This window comes from Xenopus laevis, chromosome 9_10L (assembly GCF_017654675.1).
Source record: "Xenopus laevis strain J_2021 chromosome 9_10L, Xenopus_laevis_v10.1, whole genome shotgun sequence".
Taxonomy (NCBI): domain Eukaryota; kingdom Metazoa; phylum Chordata; class Amphibia; order Anura; family Pipidae; genus Xenopus; species Xenopus laevis.
The window spans coordinates 83095359-83107879 of NC_054387.1; the positions used below are offsets into that span (position 1 = coordinate 83095359).

At 41.1% G+C, this 12521-nt stretch overlaps 1 protein-coding gene across 1 annotated transcript in view; it reads left to right on the top strand.

The window, feature by feature from the left end:
- iqca1.L (IQ motif containing with AAA domain 1 L homeolog) overlaps positions 1-12521 on the top strand; it is an 89546-nt gene that overhangs the window by 20381 nt on the left and 56644 nt on the right. Inside the window, exons 4-5 of the mRNA XM_018236072.2 lie at positions 1502-1693; positions 3485-3556. Coding sequence (XP_018091561.1) covers positions 1502-1693; positions 3485-3556 — 264 coding nt within the window. The remainder of the gene's footprint in view (positions 1-1501; positions 1694-3484; positions 3557-12521) is intronic.

The window sequence follows — 12521 nt, forward strand, 5'->3', positions numbered from 1 at the left end:
TGACGGCGTTGGAGTAGTCGGCGTCAGCATAGATAACTTTTCCAAAATCGCCTCCAGCGTGCGTCCGACATAATTTTGCCGAGCTTCGTACGCCTCCATGCGAGTATGCAGACCTCGAAAGGCCCTGCCGAAATCTGGCTGAGCTTCCTCAGTGGGATCCATGGCCCAAGAATAATGTCAGGGAGCCGGGAGCTCCCTCCAGGGAGGTAGTCTGGATCAAGGAGGAAGCCCTCTTGAGGGAGCAAGGTCGCGGTATCCAAAGGGTTAAGCAGAATCAAGGTCAAAGTCCAGGCAAGAGTTCAATGGCAGGCAGATCAGGATCAAATAACAAGAGTCCAGGCAGGGGGTCAAAACCAAGGCAGGAGCAGGAATCAGGATACAGGAAACACAAACAGGAACCCAGGATTAATGGCAGCAAATCCTATTCTTGGGCGCCGTCACAGTGTTTTGGGCGCCCTTTTATGATGAGATCCCGGCACCAGAGATGACATCATCATACAGCGACGCTGCAGCCATGTGTTCAGCATGGGCGGCGCCATCTTGGATCTTCACTGTGACCGCCGGGAATGTAAACAGCGCCGTCGGATACTTCTGGGTCGGGTACGTCTGGCAGTCCTGACAGGATATGATGTAAGTGATAGAAGATTGAGGAAGATCTAGCTTCTTTTTAGCACTTCTCCTGGTCTGAGGTGGCGGAGTCAACTCTGGCGAAAGAGGTAAGGTTCAGTAAAATCCGCACTTTAGGGAATTTGCGGAGTAATGATCGCTCGCCAGAGCAAAAAGTCGCCTGTCGATAGAGTGTAAATGAATGCTAGCTACAATCCCATTCGCTATCGAATTGGTGCCTGTGCCTGAAGTGAATTGGCGATGTCCCTGCGAGTGGCAAGTCTGGCGAAAAGTTGCTAGCGTTAGTCACTTTACCCTTTAGTGAATCTGCCCCTTAGTGTCTGATTTGTTTGGTGCAAGTCAATCCTGGTTATTGCTTTTGAGAAAAGGGAAACTGTCACAGGGAACCCTCTGATAGGGTCACTATAATCCCTATAATGTGTCCAAATCTGCATATGTTTTTATATGTGCCTGCTAGTAGTAAATAACTGACAATTTCCTCCTTATCCACCATATCTAGGAGGCATACTATATTTTTTCCTGCAGTGTATATCTTTCATATTATTACATTCAAAGTTTCCCTTACAGTCCTGTTTTAAGGAGACACCAAGGAGTGTTGTTGGACTATGTAGAAGAGCAAAAACCAGACTTCTTTAGCAAAATGAAGACATCATAAGACCAAAACTATAAGTCTAGTTTGTTAACTTTCCATTAGATGAATACATAGGAATTCTGGCTCACTGATTAAAGCATTTACCATGTGTTTTTAAAGCTATCAAGGTGCACAGGCATAAGGGACATGTAATAAATGTCCTCCCACACATATGTATGAAGGTCAGACATTATTGATAGATATGCAGTGTACAAGGTTGATCTCTTCTTTCTTCATGCTCAGGCAAAAGCTGTGAAGCAGATGTCCCTGGATGAAGCTGTTCGTGTGATCCAGGTGTCGGAAAGGGCACGCCAAGGGCGTCTGAGAGCAAAGTTCATGACAGAGATATATCTAGAAGAGAAAAGGGAGAGGCTTGCAAAACTGCATGGCGAGAAAGCTTTAGACCCTGAGGTAGCTGCACCTCTCATTCAGAAGGTAAACCTCCTTTTCTATGGCTATTTACAGTTACCTTATATACAGGCTCTGTACCCATCTCCCTCTAAATCAACAATGAATATGTAGAGTTATATTCATGTCACTTGACCCTGCACACCATTTGTTGTTTCTCTACTTGATAGAAGGTGCTCCCAACTCTATAATTTTGTACAAATGAATATGTAGAGACGCAATCCCCACTCTAGGGGCATATTTACTAAAGGGAGCATTTTCCCCTTGTATAACCCTGCCAAAGTTCACGTGAATACGTCAGGTGTATTTTAGTGATAATATTGCATATGTATAAGTCATACTTATGTCACTGCAAGTGTAATGTGCCAACATTTTGCTGGCATAAATTCTCTAAGTTAATTAACCAGCATATTTTTTCCATAGAATTGTACTGTATAGAGTTTCACGCTGGTGAACTTTCAACTAGTAGAAAGATGCAAATGTGTTCTAATGAGAAGTTTATACTACAAAACTTATTGTGCTAACATTTTAGTAAATTGCAAAGCCAGCTGAAACCTGGCAAGCTTCTATATAAGTCAATGGAAGGCTTACTTTCAACATTCAAGCTATTTTATTGTTGAGATTTATACACATTTCACTTTGTAAAAATGTATGGAATTGCAATGTATTCTTTGACAAACTACTGTAGATAAAGTGGATGTCTTTATAAATTACTTTATTGGGTTAGCACCTCTGTTTACAGAAAGTTTTACTGCAATGTACATTGTTTTGTAGTTGGCTAAAATCTTTAGAAATATTAATTTCTAATTTAACACAGGAAAACCTGCCTAACATATTGGCCATTATGATGATTTATTAATATAGAACTAGCACATTATTCAGCACTTTACAGAATTTGTTCATCATTCATCAGGCCCTGCCCCAGTGGATCTAACAATCTAAGATCTTTATCTTGACCAGGAGCCAATTAACCTATTTGTTATTTTGGGTTAGGAAGCACATGGAGACACAGGGAGAACACACCAATTTTTTGCAAACAAGACTCTGACCAGGACTGAACTCAAGACCACAGCACTGTAAAGCTAGTAAATGCTACCTGCTGATTGGCTGCTATGGGTTACTCCCCCGGTCAAACTTAGTGCCTTTTATTACATAACCCCAATACTGGTCTTATTGATTTTTCACTAACGTTTATGGCATCATGGTGCTGTACAATTCTTCCCAAAGGTATCTCTGGATCTTGCTTTATTAACAAAAGCAGAGGTACCATTTCAAAAGTAGGATAAAAATTACAACAAAATAAATAAAAATGAAAAGGCATGGTATATATTTCTTGACCCAAGTGCATGTGGCCCCTTCCCAAGAAAAGACATATGTGCAACACATTTCAGTGGGGTTTCACTCATGATACAAAGTGAGAACTATGTTTCAGAAAGTAATCTCATCAGGGTTGTAAGAAGAAGGTAGAAAGTAAAGGGGGCTAGGGAGGTAAGGGCAACCAGGCTAAAGAACAGGAGAAGCAGCATGGCTTTGTACTTGATAAAGCACATGTCAAATATGATATTGCAAATATTTTCCTGCTAATAATGTTGTAGGGGATCCTACAATTGTATTGTACATGCCATATAGAACCATTTTCTGTGTTTATACACTGGGGGCATGGATGCTCATGCTAATTTCTCTCCATCTTGTCCATACCGCCTGTATCACCCACGCTCCTTTCCTCTGTGTTTTCCTCAATTGCCACTTGCTCTCTAGAACTCAGGAAGCTGATTAGATTCCAGCCATATCCTCTCTGATTTTCCGTTCTCACCACAGGTCTGGCAAGGCTACATCCAAAGGAAGAGAACCAAGCAGCACAGAGAGACGGAAATGATTTTCCTGGGCATGGTAGGTTCACCAGAGGCCAGTGTTTTTCAGATACATTCACTGCCAGACCACAAACAAAAAATCCTTCACTATTCTTTCAGTCTTTTTCTCCTCTTCTTCACCCAAATAAGAGAACAGACACATTGATTTCTAGCAGCATTAGAATTAGCTTCTTCTAAAGAGGCAGAGAAAATCAGAACTGCACATTTATATACAGTATAAAGGAATTCCTTTGAGCTCTCCATTTAAAAACTAATTTTTGTGCCAACTGAATGAAATAAAAATAAAGAGCAAATGGAGGCCCTATATGAGAAGGCCATGCTCATATGACAGATTGCACTTTTAACATGATTTACAAAATGGCTCAGATTTTTTTCAACAATGAAAAAGATAAAGTCAACAAGTAGGGGCACATGTACTAAAACTCAAATTAATCAATTTTTTTAATGAAAATAAACACAACCAAACTCCCTTCCTTGATTTTAACTAATTTATCAATAATTTTTCAGTGACAAAATGGCATGACAAAATCGAGCGTCAATTCGTATCATACGAGTGATGCACCGGAAACTCAATTTGTTTGAGTTGTCACAGCGAAAACTTAAATTTTTCAGATTATCGGACGAAACCTCCGATTTTTTCGGAGTTTTTTTTTCCAAGAAAAAATCGAGTTTTCCCCCATAAAAGCCTCAACCAGAAAAAATGTATTAAATGGGCCCCATAAAGTAAAGTAAATGTCTTTAATTTCAGTGGTCAGGGGGAACAGGCCCCAAGCTGAGGCTAGCAATAGATTGCAATAGATTGCTGTGGTGTTCCACAATTATAAATTGGAAGGGGGGCTGCAAAGTACAAAAAACGGCACAATCCACTATTTTTTTTGTACTTTGTATCCTGCCTTCCAGTATAAATTAATTGCTGGAGCTGCCTCCATGTAATCGTGAGGGGGGGGATGGAAGAAGAACTTAAGTGTCCCCCCCCTTAGCCACCCCCCTCACTTGTGCATCATTCAGACACACAAGGGAGATGCAGGCTACAAGGAGGCTATGTCCTTACCACCTGTCTATAGCAGGCATTAAGAACAGGGCTGGCCTATTCCTGCCTACGCTGCGCTTTTTTTATCTGGTACAAGTTGCATAGCACAGCCAAACCTGGGGCAAAAGTATTCTCTGCATGAATGCCCTGAGTCTTAATAGTGTCTCTTATGATAGCTATCCATTTACTGATTAGCTAGTAGAGAGCAGTGAGCTCAGTAGCACCTATACAATTCAAATATTTCACGTGTTGTTCTTTGGGGGGTTGCATTAAAGTATTAATCGAATGAAAACTGATGAAAAATATATGTTCTAGGGTGTATAAAGATTTGTAAACTGGAATTTATTTTTTGTAATGTGCTTTTGCTTCTCACATTGGCCCTAGCATATGCATGAAAGTCATGGAAGTTGGACAATTTGTTTTGGAATCAGAACTGTCCCAGTTTTTGGGCTGAGATTTTCTCACTTTGCATTCTGATGCTGAGCTGAGCTTCACATTCACAACACAGTATTCATGGTGCATAATGGTGTGTGCATTTGATACATCACAAAAACCCAATGCCATTGAGCCCATTAGTCTTTTGGGTTGTGGGAGTCCAAATGAGGTAAAGTTCATCTGGTGTAAGCTATTTACTACAGTGGAACTGCAGGAGGCTCGGTGGCCATTGTGATGTCAGGAGCTCATGCCAGGAACTTGTACAAAATTGTTGACTGATTTAATACACATTAAGGGGGTGTATACCCTGCCTGGAAATGCAGCCTTTTGCATAGCAAAGCACTTTCCTTCACAAAATCCTGTTGCAAACCAGGCTGTAGCATTAACCCTTTCTAAAGCATCCTTTCACAGATTGGTATTGCTCCCTTATGAAAGAAGGAATGTATTTCTGGCAACTATGTGCAGAGCCTGATCCTATGGTTATGAGAAGCCAGATGAGGTTGAGCTGGAATCCTGTTAATACGCAGAGCCATTTGCCTGTATCTGATTATACACTGATGGAATTTGAGACATCTGCACAGCCCTTTGTTTTCTGCGTACTTTCTGTATTCCTATTCCATAGGGAGCAATGTTTCAATCCTATCCAGGTACACTGAGGTGAAGAGGTTTCATGTCTATTAATCAGCTCCCGACAAAGCAATGAGGAAATGCTATAGTGGTAAGAAGAAGAAGAGACTCAGTAAAATATATAAACTGAGAGTAGGTGGACATAGCTGAATAAAAAAACCATACTATAAGTAAAAAAGCAATGTAGCCTAAAAAATATGATATGTTCTGCAGCACTTTAAAGATATTATATATCATTCAAATCAGTCCCTGTCCCCAGTGAGTTTACAGGTCCCTATCACATTCATGGACACTATGGTCAGTTTTATGCATGGCTCTATTGGAGTGTGGGAGGAAACTGGAGTACCTGGGAAACTGGAGTACCTGGCATAGGGAAAACATGCAAACCCCTTGCAGACAATGTTCTGGCTGAAATTGAACCCAGGACCCAAGCAATGCTAACTACTGTGCACTGTCCTGCCCACATATAGATAAATGTGTCTCAAGCAAAGGGGTTTGTATACAACTGTTAGCTGCTTATTTCTCCATGTGTCAAACATATTGCATGTATGAATATGAAGGCTGGTTTCACAAATATTGGCTTTATTAGCTGATGAATTGAATAAAATCTAATGCACTTATTGGCTTGAAAATATTACAACAGATAAACACCATGAATTCTACCTATAAATCTGTGTCACCAATGTTTCATCGGGCTGCTTCTGCCACCAAAAAGGTAGCATGTACATTAAAATAGGCAGGTAAGTTGGGACAACCTTGCCATTAACTAAGGTGAGGAGCTTCGTCTGAGATAGCACAACCTGAGGGATATCAAAGTGCACCGTAAATAAGGGTTCTTTTACTACAGGTACCAGCAGTGGTACCCTATAGACTAAGCATTTCACTGCACCCATAAGGAGGTAAAAGCTGCACAGTGTGCAGAACTCATATGCATAAGGGGGTCCTGTACATAACACTTACCTTGAGCAGGGGCTCGGAAGTACATTGAGTCTTTTGGTACTCATTCAAGCATCTTCTGTTGCAGTGCCCAGCCTGATCAAGGTATGCTACTGTATGTCTTTTATTGAGGCCCCTTAATGATTTCTGTGTGCAAGGGGAGGCCAATTTATGCTCAGGGGTGTCCCGCATATATTCATTGCTGTTAGGCGCATGCAGTATTGCATACGTAGACAGGTGTAGCTCTTTGTGCTCCTTTTCTTGGAAGCAAATACTTTTCAAACAAAAACAAAAATACAGTATATAGGTTGCTTTGCACCACTACCCCCTTTCATGGCCCTGGCATTTCAAGTACACTAAGGGCCAAAGACACCCGGCATCACAGGCACAATAAAAAGTCGTAGTGGTAGTTTACAGCAGCCTCTCTCATGTCTGCCAGAATATAAAGATTGCCAGTCCAGCCCTACTCCCCTCTCCATAACAAATAAGCTCTGGATTTCCTGAATAAGACTACCAGTGCCATCTCTGGCAGGTGTTCTTGCTGTTTGCAGGTGGCACATTGCTCAACATTCACTTCCTGGTGCACCAAGAATACACTATGTAAACACAAACTCCTCTGCTTTTATCCTTTATGCTTCTCAGTGTAAATACCAACAATCCACAAAGTAAACTGGGAAAAATGGTCTGCAGCACACTATTCCACCAGACACATCTCCCTTTTATAACGGACTATTCTGCTTTAGGCCAAGGGCAGATGGAGCATTAACTCCGCTGCTCTAAACCTGGGTATTTTTTTCAAAGTGGATCTGTTTCATTCCCCATCTTCATTGATTTAAATAAGATTCGATTGCATACAGTCACACGCTTGCAGATCGGAGGAGTCCTCTGCTCTTCATGCGTGTGACTGTATGCAATCAGGAGGACTGCCCAAATACGCAAAAACAGGGGTTTTCAAGCCAACCTCCACTACACTGCATGTGACTGCACACAAGCGGAAGTGGTTCAAATAAGTAATGATGATAGGGCATGGAGCAGATCCACTTCTCTCAGCTTAAAAAGAAATACGCAGCTGTAGGGGTTAATTTTAACTCTTGGAACTCCCATGCCCAGATAATTCCCAAAGTTGCTTAATGGACCAGTGAAGAGTTATAATTGCGCCTGCTTGGTGCATGCAATGGTTTTATCTATTTCTGTTCCTCGCAATGTCATTTTTCACTGTCTGGTATATGAGACATAAAGCGAACAGAAAAAATAATGTGTATGTGCTAAAAACTAATGTCTTGTACTTAATGCAGCAGCTCAGGATGTAATAGAAAACTGTGTGGCATTAATATAGCGTGATACATTGTCGTCTCGGAATAAAATGACAGACTCTCCACACTACTGTGTATAATGGCTTTGTACACATGCAGGGAGCTTTCTCTGACTTCTGCAGCAGTTTTAAATACATTCTATTTTTATCTGCTGAATTTGCCTGACAAATTATCTCTTATGGACACTTTACATAAATATTTATGCCTCTGTTTGTGTGGGGGCAGAACAGTTTGATTTACAGGGTAATGCTATGTTTAATGACCCACTCTAAGCTTTCTACAGAGCCAGAGACACATATCAAATATAGTGCACATTTAAAGGCAACATGCCGAGTTCTTCCTGTGCTCTGCTGGTCTTGTTTAACCCTACCTTTGCTCCACTAGGCACTTCAGATTCACTGAGTTCTCTTTACTTTTCATCTGTCCCTCTGCCCTTAAGCAGTCTACATACATTACCTTTTCCATTGTGATTCAAGGCATCTGAACAGTAAAACAGTCACTTAAAGTAATGGGCATAGTTTAGACAGATTCAAAACCATTTTTTATATGTATAGTTCCTATTTTTGCATGCCGCCCCCCAAAAAAAATTCGCCAGCGTGACGTTATTTCGGCACTTCGCCGATTTACTAACGGGCGCTGGCATAATTACGCTAGCGAAGGAGATAGATTCTGGCGCAACTTTGCACTCTAACGCCAGACAAATTTTTGCTCTGGCGAAGAGCGTTACTACGCAAATTCACTAACTTTTTGATTTTACTGACTGTTACTTCTATCGCCAGACTTGCCTTTGCCACAGAAGACCTGGTGAAGTGCAATGGAGTAGATAGGAGTTTGTCAAAAAATAGTTGAAATGTTTTCTAAGTCCCAAAAAAACGCTGTCGTCTTTTCCTTTTTACAGGATGATAGGCTGAAAAAGAGCGAAATTTTTTTGGGGGTACCCTCCTTCCCCCCCTACATTTGATAACATATGGCACCTAAACTATACTGTGGGCACATGTGTAGGGCATTATAACAACTCTATATAATTTTATTAAGGTTCCCTGGCCTTGTGTAATGTAATGTATTTGCTGCAGCATATACGGCCATTGTACTTTAGCTGCACGCCGTATGCAAATTAGCGAACGCAAACGTAACTTCGAACTGCTGATCATATTTTCGCTGGTGCAACTTAGCAAGCGTTCGGTAACTTCGGATCTTCGTTAATTAGCTTTGTCCAGGCTAAATTACGCCTGGCTAAGTGTTGCAATGTGAGCGAAGGGGAATTTTCGTAGGTAAGTAAATTTGCCCCATAGTTGCCCCATAGTTCTCCAAATTCAGTTCCATTTTTTTTTCAATAGAGTTTTCATGTGATAACCAGTGAGATAAGTTTTTCTGAATTGAATTGCATCTCAAATTGAATCTTGTCGATGACATGTTCATGTGATAAAACCTTTTCTCATCCAATTGAATCTGGCCCATTAATGGGTAAAATGGTAATGACATAGTAAAGGCAATATATTATTTTTGCATGCCATCCCCTAAGTCCTTAATAAAAATATATAGTTGAATAAAAACTTGCTCCCTTGTTTAGTGGTATACTGGGACACCATTTATACAAACCTGAAAATTATGGTTTCAAGAGATATTGTGCCCGATTCAATTCAGTGAGAAAAAGCTAGCTTACGGTTTATCTTGTGAAAAGTAATTGACTTAGTAGAAACTATAAACATGTTACCATAGTGCTTTGGTAAAGCCAATATATTTATTATTACATTGCGTCAGACAATCCAAACTAACAGTGAGAGGTATCACTTATCACTTATCAAAATCATGCACTGCTAATATTGTTTAAAAAGAAACATTTTATTCCCTTGTGGTTGGCATTTCATGGGCAGCGTGGTCAGAAATGGTCTTATGGTGCAAGTAGAGGGCACAGAGCATGGTTTGCAAGGCAATTGCAATTATTTGCACAGTAGCTGTCAACTGGTATCCATTAATGGAATTAATTATCTACAGCAAAATGGACATGGAAACCTGTTTTGTGCTATTTCTAAACAACATAGGTCTTTGAAATGTCAGTAGAACTGTCAATAACCAAATCTCCTGTTAAAGGTGGCCATAGACTTAAAGATCCGCTCGTTTGGCGACATCGCCAAACGAGCGGATCTTTCCCCGATATGCCACTAAACTGCGTGGCTATATCGGGGGTAATTCGAGCGTTCGGCCGTATGGCCGAACGATCGAATTACGATGCGCCAAGCGGCTCCGACGGGTCGGTCGGGTAAAAATCCAACCTTCCCGATCGATATCGTGGCCAGATATCGATCGGGATGACCCGTCGGAAGCCCCCATACACGGGCAGATAAGCTGTCAAATCGGTCCAAACGACCAATATCGGCAGCTTTATCTACCCGTATATGGCCACCTTAACACTGAACGTGAAGTAATTGGCCAGATCTGTGAAAAATCCATTTACACTAAATGACACTGTGGTATTTGCAAAACCACTGAAAAATCATGGTGAAAGCAAATTACTGAGCCTGAACAGAATGCAGCTGTATTTTCATCTCCCAGATGCAAGGTGACATGAAAGTCATTATGGGTTATGAATAGTTTCTGGTCACTCCATCATTCCAAAAGCAAAGGGAAACCAACAGGGTGCTAATCTTTTATTATAGCTGTTGGTGGTGGTCAAGGAAAACTGAAGGATCGTAAATATTTTATGGGTCTTGTTGCAGGTTATCTTGTAAAGTTTAATCCAAGTTGTAAATACTGTAGTCTTATATGTAATGTTATGTAAATGAGACACTGATGATATTTATCTATTATATGAAGATTCAGTGAGATGCAAGCAGTGGTAGATCATAAAATTGGTGCGGTTAGTAGTACCTATTTCATAAATTGAATTGGTTAAAGAAAACTTTTATCCCAATATATAAGAGAAAGTGTTACAGTTCTTGTAGAATATGAAAATACATCAGATCCTGCAGGATTCGTAGTCTGGAACTGTGCTCTGTATTTTCCTTCTCCACATGCTAGCCTCTCTTGCTGCTCCTCTGTGACACAGTCCTGAACATTTTAATGATGGCTCAGCACTGCTGAAGTTACTATTATGAAGTCTCTGTGGGTGCATTAATAGTCAGTCTTTCACAGCTAATGGCCTTCGACTCTCCCCAACCTTTTCCTTCTCTCATATACTATCTGTGCAGATATGTCTCTCCATAACGGCCTTCTAATGTTTAATGTTCTCTGCCGGTGCCCAGCACGTGCTTGGAACAGATGTTCTGGGTCATTAGCCCAGAGAAGCAAGAGCTAGAGTGGTCCTGCAATTTGGAGAATGTCCATTAACATGCATCCCGCATTGCTTGCCCTCCTCAAAACCTTTCCAGCCATCACATGTAGCAGTGGGAAAGTATGATATATGGCAAGGAAAGTCCTACATACACTTACTTAATGTGCCAGGCCAATTCTTCTCAACGCACAAATATTTTTCTAAGCTAATTGCCTTCCTGGTCACTTTATCATCCTTTTGAGGTCTGTCTCTGGAGCCCAAATGATATTTATCTATTTTCATCTAATAAAAGTAATAGGTTATGCAATATTTTGACCAAATCTTGAACTATGGGTAGAAAGAATCCCTACAGTAGATTAAAAAATATAGAGTAAGAAAAAGCAAGTTATTCTTGATTTAGGCCACTGGTTGGCATCCCACAACCATCTAAATCAATTCTTGTAAGAATGGTGATTAATGAGCAATTTGAAGATTCTTTTGATTTTAAGTATACCATCCTTGTAATGTACTGAGTATGTTATAGACTAGATTTGGTATTGATAGTTTTTGTATTGCTCCTATGGAATATTATACTGTTCTGAAACCTTGTGTTGTTTGAATTGGTGAGCACATTTTCTTCTTTCATTTTCCTTGTACCTTTAGGTGGAATTTTATCCTTTTGCATTTTACATTGTCTATCACTAGAGTTAATTTTATAGTAGGAATGCTATGTTGTTAAAACAACAGCAATATAAAAATGAACTACCGTATACACTTGAGTATAAGCCAAGTTTTTCAGCACCCAAAATGTGCTGAAAAATTCTACCTCGGCTTATACTCGAGTCAATGGCTGTGCAACGCTGTAAGGGCACCAGGAAAATACCTTTTGTTGGAGTCGAGGTTGCTGAGGACCCTGAGGAATTAAAAACTGTTGCTGTACAACATTGTTATGGGAGACACATACCGGTATCTCCCACAAAGTCCACCTTCACTCCCCTCAATAGAAGCGTCTACGTCAGGGGTGCCCAGGACGCCGATCGCAGTCTACCAATAGATCCCGGCAATGTTCCTGGTAGACCGCGATCTGGGCCCGGCGTCAGGTGAGTCCTGTTCCTCACGAAACAAGGGCAACATGCAGTGCGAGGCTTAACGAGCTTGGAATTACCCGCTATCGCTTCCCATTGGAGAAACGAACTTCCAAAAGGGCCAGCAAGGTGCCACGTTGCTGGAGGCGGAAGTGCAGAACAGATGACAACTTCCTACCGGTGTCCTCCTGCTATACCACCACCGTCCTGAACCCCCCTCTCACCCCCCTCTGGCCCGTGGAGCCCGATGCCTTCCTGCGGGACTACCTGAAATCAGAGCTGGTGGCTGCAGCACAGGAGAGTTGCCA